The following is a 14,942-nucleotide window of genomic DNA, read 5'->3' as shown; positions in this document are numbered from 1 at the left end:
AACAATATTCATGTATTATTTTAGCCCCAGTAGCTTTAGATTACTAGAAAGGATATAGATATTGCTTTGAATGATAGTTCATCTATAAGATGAATAATTTGGGACAAGTCATTTCTCCTTTCTTTTCCTCAGTTTCTTTATCCATAATGCAGATTATATTAGTACTTCTAATATATGGTGGTTGGACTATTAAAAAGGGTTAATAAACGTAGAACAGTACCTGGCAAATAGCTCTATTTATGACTGTTTAATAAATCAATTAAATTTCCCATCATAACATTAAATTTTATATTGTGAATTTAACAAAAGGTAATAGAATATTATACTTTATAATATTCTATGCTTACCAAATATATTTTATATTTTCATATAAAAAGACAGTTGCAGCTTTAAGGCAATTTTCCCCCTTAGGAGTTAAATAATAATTCACAAAGTATAACTGTTTGAAGCAGATGTTATATGTACATTGTGACAACTGCTTCTGCCTATTATGTACCTAAATATATATATATAGGATGGTTCAATAGTATTTTGTGCAAAAGTAATATATACATCTTGAAATGTTATTTTGTATTAATAATCATAATCAAATGTTTATTTATAAAACATAATTATTTCTAAAAGGCCAACATATCTTCAAAAACATGCCTATTTATAGAAAAAGAGTATATCTGTCCAAATATAAACAGAATTTTATTCCAGGACTATAAGTGTTTTTCTAGAATCCTTGGGGCTGGATGTGTCCTGCTGCATAAACTCTATATTATATAATATTTTCAGAAGGGTCTGTGGCCTCACCCTGTTATCAAATACATCAGTATTTCTACATCATTGTGTATCAGCTTTCCCACTGAGTGGGATAAATAAAGAATCTGCAGGGTTCAGATCAGGTTTTGCTATAATGAATTATGAAAACAACTTTGGTTCTCAGAGCATTTTGAATTTCACAATTACAGATAAGGATTGTAAGGAAAATATTTGAATAAATGAGACATGAAAACTCAAAGACTACTGTTAGGTAAAGTAAGATGGGGGCTGAGACTTGAGGTTGGAATTACAGAAGGCAGAGGTCATTTGAACGACACTGGGCAACCTGGACAAGAGGTTGTCCTGTGACATGGACAAGGTTGCTTTCTCAGTAGGTGGTGGAAATAACATTCTGTTTGGAAAAGACTGCAAAATGAGGGGTCAGTGCACACAAGAAAACTACTGTGAGAAGTTTCTTTGTAAAGTGAATGAAAGAGAACCATTAATTAATAGCTGGGGCCAGGGAGACTTTATTTTTTAGAGAGAAGTCCCATCACACTTTCATGCTGATGGGAATGATCTGGGAGAAAGGAATGGTGCTGGGAATGAAGATAAGTGATGAGCTTACATGGGTGAGTGAGAGTAAGGATCTAGCACTGAGTGGAGGAACTTGCACTGGGCGGGAGCATGAATGGCTCACCCATAGCCAATGGGGAAGATCAGAAAACCTAGGCACAAATAAGCAAGGTGCACAGAAAGTCTACTGGAGGAAGCTTATGGAGGTGTTCTTCATGAGCGCAGCTATTTTGTCTTTGAAACAGGAAAAAGAGTCATTGGTTAAGAATAAGAATGTCGGGGGAAAGGGTGGAGATTGGAGAAGAGCAGGAAAAACGTGACGTCATTGAGGAGAATGGGCATGTGAACGGCGGAGGCAGGTGCAGCTGCATCACCCGGTAGTACCAGTGTGTCCCTGAAGTTCAGCAGTTGTGAATTCAATGATGCTGGCCAATGTGGCCATGTGTCCTTCTCTAGCCCAGGTTGGTTTAGCCACAGAATAGGCAAAGAATTAGATTTAAGCATGGTAGAGTTTTGTCAGGAGAGTAAAACAGGAAAAGAGTAGCAGAAGAGTTGAGGGCATACCCAAGAGACTGATTACCATGACGGCGCATAGATAAACCTGAATAAGGAAAAAAAAAATAAAGAAATAGGTGGGTGAGAAAAAAATTAAGCTTTGGCAGTATCAGTGTTTTGGGGGTCTCAGTTAAAGCTGAGCGTCAGAGGCAATGAACTAGAAAGAAAGATGAGAGGTGGTAGTCAGAGAGTGAGATGCCTGAAATTGACATCATGGATTTGCAGATAATGAGAATGAGAAGGTCTAGGATATGACAGAGGGAGTGATGGGGGAGGTAGGGTGGAATTCAAGATATATGGCAAAGAGTAGGCAAAGAAAGTGAGAGGCCAGGTTTGGGGAAGGATCACCAAAGACGATGAAGCTGGTTTCACCAATACAGCAGGGCTACTGGGGAAGAGTGACAGGAGCTGGATATTTGTATATTCAGAGAAAGGGGAATGGCTGGCAGTAAGCAAATTATTGCTAGAAGAAGATGTGGGAAATTAACACACTGGGAAATTCAGAACAAGATGCAGAACTGGAGATTGTTTTAGGGAGGAGAGAGCAAGATCTGGAAGCAGCAAAGGATGAAGAACGACACCACCCTCTACTCCAGCCCCACAGCTTGCGAATCCTACAACCAGTAAGAAAAAATACCAGCCTGAGGCAGGGAGGCAGGGGTGTTCATGCAGACAGTGTTGAGAGAGATCAGAACAAGGGAGTTTTATCTAAGAGCACTGAGGGTTCTGAGGCCCCCTTTTCCCAGATCTGAACCTACAGCTTAAGGATAACAGCATTCTTAAAACAGCTTTCTGAAGAGAGGCTGTAGGGCAAAGCATTTAAATGCACAGAATTTGAAGCAAGTCACCCTAGCTCAGTGACCTAATGGCTACCCAATTTTGGGATGGGGATGTAGCCACTTTGGGACTTAGTTTTTTCATTTTTCAAAAATAATGTTTTTCATAAGGATGAAATGGATTAAGATATGCAGTAATTCATATTATTATGTGTTCAAAGAATACAAGGGATGCATCCTGGATATGTGAATGCCTCCTCTTGAGCCATAACACCCCACTGACTAATGTCAGTCAGTCATTAAAGTATAGTACACATTCATTCCTATTTAATGGTAAAAGCTAACACTATAGTTACAGACTCTGAAGCCATTGAAAAGATTTTCTCCAACTCTTTCTGCTTCATCCAAATCAAATCTAATGCTGGTGTAAATTCATAAATCCTGTTTTGTATTAGAAGATGGAGAAAATATAGTTTCTAGTCCATCGTTTATTGCTGTTCTTGAAATTTAATTCAGATATGCATGCATTCTTTCTACTCTAATGGGGCACCTGGGCAGAATTTCACCAGCTCTTTCCTGTCATAGTATAATACCTCAATTTGTAATTTAAAGATAGAGGGGGGAAAAGCTGAATAAAATTAAAACAAATATTTGAGAGACACGTTCCTGGACTGAGTTTTCCAGGTAAGGGATTCAAGTAGGATTAGAGAAAAGGTTCTCCCTTGCTGAGTAGTCAAGTGGGAATAAGAGCTCACTGAAGCTAGGAAGAAAATAGAAGTACTACCATTTGCAATAAATAGTTCTGATTATTATTATGAAAGTAAAATGAAAGTTGACATTTCTCTATTTTACACTTAAGAATTGAAGATCTACTGGTGAATAAAGATAAAGGTCCAGTAAGTTTTATAAGCCTGGTAATAAAAAGAAATTACCCTCGTTGACAGATAAAATTGATCTGGCATTTCACAAAGAAGGTAAATGGATCTTTATAAATGGTTTTCTTCTCCTCATATAGTACACTTCAACTATTTAAATAATTTAAAAGTTATTTCTCATGGAAATAGAATCAATTTTCTATAGGCCTGAAGCACATTAATGAGTATTCTGAATTTCCTTCCCTCCAGCCAAGTGATAAGTCACTGCAAAGAACCCCTGAAAGCTATTACATTGTAGAAAATACAATTTTCTCCTTGAGAAAGAATAGTTATTGGTTGCTTCTAAATTTGACATAGAAAATACCAAGTTACTGTGGCTACGCTATGCATAGGAAAGACTCTTTTGTGATGGTCAGCTGGTAACACTCACAGAAAGTTTAAGCTCCTGACACATTTCCATTCATGAGTATTTGTTTTCACACTTGTCTAAGCCATGCCTCCCATGATATTTTTCACCCCAGATCCCAGACACTTTGCAGAAGTTTTCATTTTTGTTTTGAGTTTCACTTATTGCAGTTGGTATTACAAAAAAGTATTAGTCTGACAATAGCTTTTCTAATAAATAAGATCTGGACATTTCAACATTCATTCACTACTAGCAGCACATGGGAACTTAGGGTAAACCTCTCGCCACCATTTTGAGCATCAGGGATCTGAGTAAAATAAAAGTTTGGACTTTCACATTGACAAATGATAGCAGTTTCAAAAATTATAAAAAGAAAATGTTAATAAATACATTCAATCAGAGTTACCAACTCTACATTTAAATGGTTCTAACTGAGGTTTCTCTCTCTTTACGGTCAACATTAACTTTGCCTCCTAAGGTCTATTATGCATTTAATACTTTTACTATCCCTGATGATTAATGATATCTTTCTGGTACATCAGAATTCCCTCCTTTCCAATTCTTAACAGCCAGCCACTCTCTGTTCAATATTATAGTAGGTCTTGGCTGGCAGTGTATCCTTGAAATTATTTCTCTATTTGGTTTTAGTAGCAAAGATATGGTGATCTAGATTTGAAGGAAAAAAAACATCAACACCGAAAACCCAAAGCAGGTCTGAAGCTCTCATTTTAAAAGACAGCAATTGATGTTTTTATCCTATGTAGAGACTCACATAATTTTCTATTTAAAAAAATTGCTAGAAGGGATTTCATAAAAACCATGAATTTGGTTTTTTTTTTCCTTGTATCTTTTAATGACTAGTAATATAGCATCTTAGCAGACAGCTCATCTCACCTTCCTGCTGGGCTAGAGCCACTATCTTCACTTTCCCATTGGTCATTTTTGCTTCTTGGAATTGGAGGCTGTAGCATTTCAGCAGCTAGGGGATCCGCATCATTTTCTTCTCTACCAATCCATTCTCCAATCACACGGGGCCTCAGAAGAGAAGAATTAAATGCCACTGTTTCCTGAAGAGGAGAAAAGAATATGCCATCTTAGATGGCTTTTTCTTATTAACAGGACAACACAGAAATAATGTTGCCTAGGGATTTGACTGTCAAATGCTCCTTTTTGTCTTTCTGAATTGATATAAAACTTCAGTTTTCTCCAGCTCTACTAGATGGCTTGTTCTATGTGATTTACGGTAATACCTAAGGTCACTGTGATAAAGGATCCAGAAGTAAAATCTTTGCTTTGAATTTGGAAGGCTGCATGTGTGCTCTCAGGAAAGAGATATGGAATGAGCATTCTAGGCAGAAGGAAGAGTGTGTTGTAAACAGAGCGGCCCACACAGGGAGAGAGTTTGGTGTCACTGCTGGGAAATAGTAAGTAACTGCCCAAGTGGGACAAGAAGAGGTATATTGCCTCCAATTGCAAAGCATTTTAGATATTTCGGGATCCAGTAGAAATTCAAAACAGGGCAGTATCAATGGCAGATATGTTATTCTAATTCAACAAATGTTAGTAATCTGTTTTCATAGACTTGAATATGATGCAGCTATTAAAATGCTATTGTAGGAAAATACTGAATACATGTAATTTCTAGGGATATTTTGTTATGTGAAAAAAAGGGCAAGTTAAAAAGCAATACTTATAATCTAATTTTTGTTTTAAAAAAAGTCATATGAGTATATATCCATTTCTTGTTCACTAACTCATTCATTTATTTATTCTCTAATATTTATTAAGACTTGTTATGGGCAAAGAACTTCTTGATATGCTGAAGAAAACAATGGTGAATAAGATCAAAATTTAATGGTGCCTTTATCTGAGTGAAGGAACTACAGGTAATTTTAGTTTCTTTTTTTAGCATTGCAACATCTTTTCCATATTCTATAGTAAATATGTACTTGTCTTGTAATAAGAAAAATATATTTTTAAAGCCTCTTCAACTAAAAAATATAGACTTTGTTTAAATATGTTTAGTGATAAATTTTAGTATTACAATAGTCTTGAACAATTCTTTACAAATTTAGATGCTGTCTGAGTTGTCAGATCTCACAACAAATTCTACATTTCAGTACAGAATATAACGTAATATAATCTTACAATATATACAATATAATATATAATCTACATACAAATATAATACCAAAAGCAGCACATGAAATATGATTTAGGACATATTTGATGAGCATTTCTCCAAGTGATAGCAAGTGGTAGAAAGAAACTATCTTAATATTGATCCAGCCTACATAAAAATATAGCAGATACATTTTAGAACCAGTGTTTGTAAAACCTAACAACAAATCTGAACTCCTTCTATACTTACATTTCCTACATCAGAAAATCAAAGCACTACAATAGGTTTCAGCTGTAAAATAATGCAATCAAATGAATGCTTTCAATAATCAAAAGGGTATATGCATCTGCCACAATTTAATTTTATTTGAAGTACAGGAAATTAACAATACTGTTCAATTTTAAATCTGTATTTACTTTTAAAAGCAGATGATTATGAAGACGTTTTTAATTTCAAAATCTATAAACATATTTACAACTTCTGAATGCTTTTCCATCTGCAAGACTTTATAATGTCACTTAGTCTCTGAATTTCATTTTCTCCAGCTGTAAAATGGGGATAATAATTATAAGGCCTATCGTATCAAACAAATTAGTAAATAATATTGTTAAACTATAAAATTCTTTTTTCCCCCCGAGGTGAAAGACCAGTTGTTTTACTTAAAAAAAATTATTTTTCTTTAATTTTCGACCTCTCAAGGACCAATATTTTCATAAAATAACATAAAAACCAATAATCGTAAATAACAATGTTTACAAAACAAAGGTATATAAAAATATAAGTCAAGAGTTTTAAATTTGTTTTCATTCAACAAATATTATTGAATTGCTATAAAATTTACTAAATATTCTCAATTTCTATATTTATTTTATTGGAGAATAACAAACAAAAACAATTTAAGTGGCTCTGCTCTTTGGACTTTTAAAACAGAATTGCTGTCTGTCACTGTGTATTAAATGTTGTGTGTGGATGTATTCTCAGAGAGCTATGAGGTCTCTGAGAAAAAAAAAATACAACTATGATATACACATATGTATACAAAATTTATGTTCTTTTGATAACTTTTAAAAAGTAACACAGGTGTGTTCTGCATCTCCTGACTGACCAGAAAGAACAGTTGCATGATGTGAGTGCCCAAGTTTGTGTTTATGTTTACAATTAAGTCAACAACGAGTACTATTACTTTAAATGTCAAGGTATCATACATAAAGGCAAAAGGAAGCTAAAAAATCTGATTCTTGAAACAGCTACTTCTATTAAATGAGAAAGCAAAGCCTTAGATCTGCATCTTTTAATTCTTTCTTTAATATGCTTGATCATAATTTTACAATGAATGCATACCAGAAATGACTTACACAAATTTTTCATTTTGAAGAACATTTTATCATTGTACAATGTATGAGACAAGAATAAAACCAGACCCTTGATTGCCACTATTCTTTCAATCACAATTTATGTAACATATTCTCCTGTGTCTACCACTTTTTTGCAAATTTACAAATTTTAATGCTAAATCAAGAACCAACAATAAAATCTTCATAAAATCTACTTTGGACCAAGAGTTTGGAGAGTTGGCATCTTTTTCTGGCTTGATCTACTAGAGACTGTCTGTTATTTAGGGCCTTAAAGGGAGGGTTGGCGGGAGTACATTAAATGCATTCAGAGTATAATTTATATTTTAAAGCTTTTTCATTGTTATTCTGTTTATTTTGAGAGAAAAGATACAAACATGTAAAGTACAGAATTAGATCACATATATGTGTGTGTGTGTGTGTGTATGTGTCTCTCTATATATGTGTGTATATATATGTATGTGTATATATATGTATATGTGTGTGTGTATATATATATAGGCCAACATGTGTTTTTTGTAATTAAATAACTAGTTTAGAGAAGAGGAAGCTCAAGCTCAACATGGACCAGATTCAGCAGTGGTAGTCTCACCAAGAGACATGACCAACTTCAGTATTAATTGTGTCTTCTCCCTTTTTTTTATTTTGGATTCAGGAGGTACATGTGTAGGATTGTTTCATGGGTATATTGCGTGATGCTGATGTTTGGGATACAGATAAACCATAAATTCTGTGTATAAGCCATATACAATTATTTAAGAATGTAGACTGTATTTGGATCATTTTGATGTATCAGTGTTGGAATGGACAAACTGAGTAAGAACAGATACCTGGTAGTCAACATGGGCAGAGTAACTGGACAGGGAATTGATAGTGCAGGTTTTCATTCTATAAAGTTTCATTTTATAGATATTGTATTTAAAAGGTTGATGGCCGGGCACGGTGGCTCACGCCTGTAATACCAGCACTTTGGGAGGCCGAGGTGGGCAGATCATGAGGGCAACAGATTGAGACCATCCTGGCCAACATGGTGAAACCCCATTTCTACCTAAAAATACAAAAATTAGCTGGGTGTGGTGGCGTGTGCCTGTAGTCCCAGCTACTTGGGAGGCAGAGGCAGGAGAATTGCTTGAATCCGGGAGGCAGAGGTTGCAGCGAGCCGAGATCATGCCACTGCACTTCAGCCTGGCACCTGGCAACAGAGTGAGAAGCCGTCTCAAAAAAAAAGAAAAGATTGAATAATTAATTCAATGTTATTAATCTCATTTACATATGGGGCAGAACTGGGCTTGGAGATTATTTGTCTCTCTATAGGCTCAAAGTAGATGAGACTTGAAACAAAGAGACAAACAAAGAAATTGACCACTGGAACAACAGAAACAGATGAACTTATGCACTGTAAGCCAAAGAGTGATAAAGGTTTTAGAGTTGGGTATGATCAGAAAGTTGAGAACAGCAGAGAATCAGAACTAACTCCTTGGTCACTTACTAGGAAATCAAATGCAATGGTAGATGTATCCCTACTGAAAAGTAGAGCACACAGAGAGAATAAATGGTGTGATATTCAGGATGTTTAATGCCAGCTGGCGTAGAAATTTAGTGAGAAATAGCTGACAAGCAAAGCAATATTAAGAGCAGCAAACAGGGTCAGAGGAGTTAGGGAGTGAATAATATTTTACAGGTGAAAAATGGGGCTCTACTATTTTTGTTTTTCTAAATGAACAAAGCTCTTTATATTCCTCCCATTCTAGTGCTGATGAAAAAAATTGAAGCAAAGTGCACTTTCTCCTTCTAAAAATGTATATAACTCTAACAATTTTTGAATGTAGTCTTATTACATACAGTAGATCAAAGTAGCAGAGTTTTCATTATATTATTTATATTTGATTAAGCTAAGTAAACATCCTTCCATAGATCTCTCTGAAAGGATTTTAGTGAAGAGAGCAGTTTTTAAACACTGCATATAACACATCACAGACAGCAATCCATGGCAAAATATAAAAATGTAAAAAAATAAAAATGATTTTGAAAATATTTTAAATACATGGGTAAAAAATCATTTAAAATTTCATAGATAAACTTTTAAAATGCTAATTATTCTTTAGTAATGTAAAAATACATGTTCCTTTGCCCTTCCAAGTATAGAGGTCCCTAGGTTTTGAGGTTCTTAAGCAAGTAAGCACAACTTTAACAATAAAAGCAGGTCGGGCACGGTGGCTCACACCTGTAATCCCAGCACTTTTGGAGGTCCAGGCAAGCAGATCACTTAAGGCCAGGAGTTCAAGACTAGCCTGACCAACATGGTGAAAAACCATCTCTACTAAAAATACAAAAACCAGCTGGTGGTACAAGCCTGTAATCTCAGCTACTTGAGAGGCTGAGGCAGGAGAATCACTTGAACCTGGAAGGAAGAAGTTACAATGAGCCAAAATCGTGCCACTGTACTCCAGCCTGGCCAACAGAGCGAGACTCCATCTCAAACAATTAGGGAAAAAAAAAAAAAAAAAAAAAAAAAGAAAGAAAAGAAAAGAAAAGAAAAAAAGAAAAGCATTCCCAGTCAAAAATTCTCCCAAAGCTTACACATTTCTGTAGTATAACTTATCAGCAAGAAGTTCACCTATCCAGGAAGTAGTTACCTTGTCCTACACCCTCGCTCCAAGAAGCCTGTTTCCAGTGGCTAATTTAAGAGTTCAGCCGGGCGCGGTGGCTCACACCTGTAATCCCAGCACTTTGGGAGGCCGAAGTGGGTGGATCACGAGGTCAAGAGATCGAGACCATCCTGGTCAACATGGTGAAACCCCGTCTCTACTAAAAATACAAAAAATTAGCTGGGCACGGTGGCGCATGCCTGTAATCCCAGCTACTCAGGAGGCTGAGGCAGGAGAATTGCCTGAACCCAGGAGGCGGAGGTTGCGGTGAGCCGAGATCATGCCAATGCACTCCAGCCTGGGTAACAAGAGCGAAACTCTGTTTCAAAAAAAAAAAAAAAAAAAAAAAAAAAAAAAAAAAGAGTTCAACTACTGTGACCGCTGATTCTGAGCACAACACTTGACTGTACTCCAAGCTATGTGACTCGATTTCCTCTTGTTAATAAAACTGGATGTTTATGGAATGCTGAGATCATGTCTTAAACTCCTCCGTTCCTATCATAATAACTAGCATAATTCTAATTTCATGAAAATAAACATGAAAAAGATGTGTTGAATTTTTAAAATCCTCAAGAATGAAAAACAGTACATATGCAGTGAATTATGAAGTATCTCTACATCTAACTAAAATCATGTAAATGATTCCCAGACAACACTGATTAATGTACTTTTTAAGCCATATCAGAAGAATGTCTACAAGGGGGTCATTTTAAAAAACTGAAATATTTCTTATAAACTATTAAGGTTTGGATAAATTATTTTGATCCTGCTATTTCAAAGAAAAGAAGTTTTTGGAACACAATCGTGTTACAGAAATACATTAGATGTTTGAAATAGATAATAAGTATCCTTAAAGTAATACTTTATTACTTTAATATATTGAATTCAAGTTAAGGATTAAAGATGGTAATATAAGCAAACTGTTAAAAGCTCTTTTCCCACTAGCTTTTATTCTTTGTAATGATTAGTGTTAACTGATTCATATTTAGTACAATTAGTGTGTACTGACTGAAGGCCACTACTTCACATCAGCAATTGAAAAGAGTATTAAAATAATTTTGTTTTAGTCTTTAATGATATTTACTTAACAGCACACATTTTCTCAAAAACTTTATATTACATTCAGTGAAAAACCTTGAACCATCTGTCTTACTAGTCAACATGTTAAAACTGTAATATGAATAATGTACAGAAAATATTAAAGAGGTGCTTGTGGCTCTCAAATTGTATTACTAAGTTTCAACTTTGTTTGAATAAACTTTTCACAATATCAATTATAAATGGAGTGCAAGGACATAAGATTATTCAAGTTTACACTGCTTTAAGACAGTTAACAGTGGAAAGTATTGAGAACAGGCCAATCTTGCTGATTTGTATCTACCCACGCTTAAGTGGTAAAGATGATCAATTATCTTCTATATCTCACAGCATGTAATTTACACAGAGCAGCTGGAGAAAGAAGGAAAAAAGGGAGAGCTGTAGGCATCACAGGGAAAAGACAAATTAAAAAAAAACAACAACAACAAACAAGTGAGGCCAGATCTCAGAACTCAGGTCCTATTCCCACATATTTTGTTTAGAGAGGCTTCCCAAATAATTAAACTACTTTTAAAAATCTTATGATTGACCAAAATTGTATATATTTAAGGTATAAGATATGACTTTTTGATGTACATATATAGCATGAAATAATTACAATCTAGCTAATTAAAAGAATTAAACTACTTTTTATCATGCACTTAGCATACTGAACACATACAGACTACTCAATTGTTTGAATGCCAGCTTTCTCATTCTAACTCTTATCTGTTCCGTTCCCCTTTGTTCATTTTGTTTGCTGATTCCCATACTCTCTTCCTTAAAATTATCTCCTATTATAAAATCTCACTCCCCTCCCTGATGAACTTCTATTTTCTTATATTTCTCTGGTTGTGTTTCTGCCTGGTCCACAGATACCCCAACTCCAACTATTTGGATCACTGTTACACTGTTGAATGAAAATAAGACCCATTTTAGAAAAAATGTTATGGACTACAGAAGCCCAGTTAGGATGTCCTATAAGTTAGAAAAGCAAATTTTATGCTATCTTAATAAATAATTTTAATAACTTTTGCATTGCTATTTCTTCCCATATTATGGGCTAGATATCCTGGGAACTCACTCTTCAAAATATTTAATACTTCTAGCTGAAATGGAAGACGACATCATTTTAATGCAAAGCATAGGAGAAAAAAGCTTGTGGGAAAAGAAGGGAAATCGGAGACCAGACTAAAAATGAAAGGGAACTGATGCAAGTAGCTGCCCTGTGCTTGTCTAAAATTCTAACATCTAAGTATATACAATCAATCATAATTAAGGCTGTTATGTTAAGCTATTGTAAACCACAAAGATAACCAAATTTCTTTGTCAAGTGTGTTTCTAACTGTAACTACCCTGGACATTTTGCTATTCACAGGTGGTAGTTATCTTGTTTTTATCCTTTTCAAAAGATGGCTGATAATAAGTTATAGAACTTTAACAGGTGCTCTCAAATATAGGCGTCTGATAATTTTGAAGATTGTTATATTTGAATAAAGAAAAAAATGCACAGTACTCATAAAGAGCTGAAGTGTTCACAAATAACAAGCAAAACCATAGTTAACTAAATAGACTGAAATCAGAAAGCTGAAGCAACCCTTTTGACTTTTGCATAGAATATTGCTGATCCGTATTTTGGTTTTCAGAGTCAAGGAAACTTATTTTGAACTATTTACAGCCTTTAATAATTAAGGTATACTCTTAGGAACAAAATTTGGAGCATGTTTGTTTCTCTCTGCCTAGGGAATTTGGAAACTATCCATGAATATTCTTAACATATGGCAATATCGTTGTTTACATCAGTGCTGTAAGAATCATTTTTCTTTTACAACAGGATGCAATTGGAGAAGGTGGTTATTTTACCAAGGCTTTAACTGGAAAGGTATGCTTCCCTTTAAGGAGTCAATCTCAACTTGCAGAGCCAATATAAGCCCAGTGGGGAGACTGACCTCATACTGTCATCTACAGGGTTCCTGATATGTGGTCAGTAAATAATGTGACTTTCTAGCAGGTCCAGGAGATCCAAGTTTATCTTCAGACCTTAAGACGAGAGGATCACACAATTCACAGGTATTTGAGAATACAAACCCATGGCCAGGATGGGCTTTAAATACCTTATCTGAGATTCCTTGGGGAACAGAGTTCCCTCAAAGCCAATCCAAAAGGCCTATGTAAAAATAATTATTCTTACTGCACTTCATGCAAATAATCAGACCAAGTAAAAGACTAAAGTCTATTTTGCAAACAACTCAGTCCTATTAGGATTTTTTTTTTCACAATAAAAATAAGGACAGGAGAAACAGAAATTATGTTTCAAAACTTATCATATACTTGTCATTAAATTCTAAATTCAAGTTGTTTTTCAGTTTTTGCCTACATTTTAGACTAACCCTGCTTCTTCCTCTGAACCAATCAACAATCTCTAGGTGCAGCTCAGAAAGAACGAGAGAGATAGCTAATGTAAACATCTAGATCAATATTCTAGTTCTGAGCAATTATCCTGTAAATCCTGCCAGGTGATGGGAATAAATAGGATGCTCATCACTCAGAGGTTTCCTTTTGGGAAAGTAAGACAAAGGGAGCTAACCAAAGCCAAACATCATGCACCCAAATCCTACAAGCATAACTACAGCCACCAGTTATCTGGGTGTATCATAAGACATTCTTTCCTCTTCCTTGGGGGAGGAGGACTCAGTTCTGCAGTTTCACCTTAGTATTTGGCTTGTGATAAGGAGTCCATGCAGCCACCACCAAGGTGCATTTTGTCCTAGATTCAATTCCAAGCTTTGGGTCAAAGCCCTAAGAAAGAAAACTAGATTTACGGGATCCAAAGGCAGACAACCACAGATGTTAAAAGGCATAGCTCAGGTAGGCATGGCTGATTCCTGCCAGTTAAGCCAAGCCCAAGCATCCTGTTCCATGGATAAAGGCCACATTAGTATCTGTGGTATAAATGAGTTCTAGGAAATTCAAAGCTACTGACAGCAAGGGATATAGGGCTTATGTGGGTAAGAACAGATGATTCCACCCTTGGCCCCTGCTTCATGAGTGCAAGTTGCTTTGACATCTATGACAGCATCTGCCAAGGTCACCAGGATTTAGGGATGCCGGGACGAAAGAGAAAAAGAGGATGCTCTTCTTTTTCTCCCTCACTTACGCCCGGTATCTGCTAGGAAGAGAAGGGAACCAGGAATGCCTGCTTCCCACTTTCTAGATGGGTAGCCATTCATCTTCAGTCTGTACTCCTTTCAAATGCATCTCAAATCCCTGGGACTCCTTTAATATATGTCTTCTTCTTTTTCTTTCTCCTCCTTGGTTCTCTCGTCACAAATAGGTAATTGTGTCTCCGTACTATGAGATAGTCACCTCAGATGCAGCCTCCAAACAGGGAAAACTTAATTTCCCAAATCTTGAATTGGTTGGCTTAAGATTGGCCTGAAGGGAAGGAGACCCAGAAACCCAACATGACAGCAAAAGGGTAAAGGTTTTTTTTGCTAGTAGGGCTTCTGGCCTCCCTCTCCCTGTGCACATTGCTAAAAGGCCTCAGGATTTTTGAGCTGTCCATACCTCCCCTTGTTTTGCTTTGATACATGCTTTCTAATAACCCAGTTGGTCTGTTCTTGCCTTCAGGCCATCAAACTCCATGCAATCATGCAACCAGAGCCTTTGACAATGGCCCCTTCTGCTGGAACCCTTAGATTGGCCTCTGAGGGAGCTCTGACTGCTGTTTCCCCAAAACAGCACCCCCTGTCATCAGGAAGCATTTAAGATTGGTCTTTGTCCTTATCTTTATTTTAACAGCAGTTAG

The 14,942-nt window shown here is 35.8% G+C and overlaps 1 protein-coding gene across 4 annotated transcripts in view; it reads right to left on the bottom strand.

Annotated features, from left to right (window-relative positions):
• Window positions 1-14,942, bottom strand: part of C15H8orf34 (chromosome 15 C8orf34 homolog) — a 448,873-nt gene that overhangs the window by 271,307 nt on the left and 162,624 nt on the right. For all 4 annotated transcript variants that reach the window (XM_074386744.1, XM_003942901.4, XM_074386742.1 and 1 more), the window contains one exon: window positions 4,830-5,002. In XM_074386744.1, the coding sequence (XP_074242845.1) occupies window positions 4,830-5,002 (173 nt within the window). The remainder of the gene's footprint in view (window positions 1-4,829; window positions 5,003-14,942) is intronic.

The sequence above is a fragment of the Saimiri boliviensis genome, chromosome 15, assembly GCF_048565385.1.
Source record: "Saimiri boliviensis isolate mSaiBol1 chromosome 15, mSaiBol1.pri, whole genome shotgun sequence".
Lineage (NCBI taxonomy): Eukaryota > Metazoa > Chordata > Mammalia > Primates > Cebidae > Saimiri > Saimiri boliviensis.
Note: the sequence above shows the minus strand (reverse complement) of the source record. Positions and strands in the feature narration are given on the sequence as shown.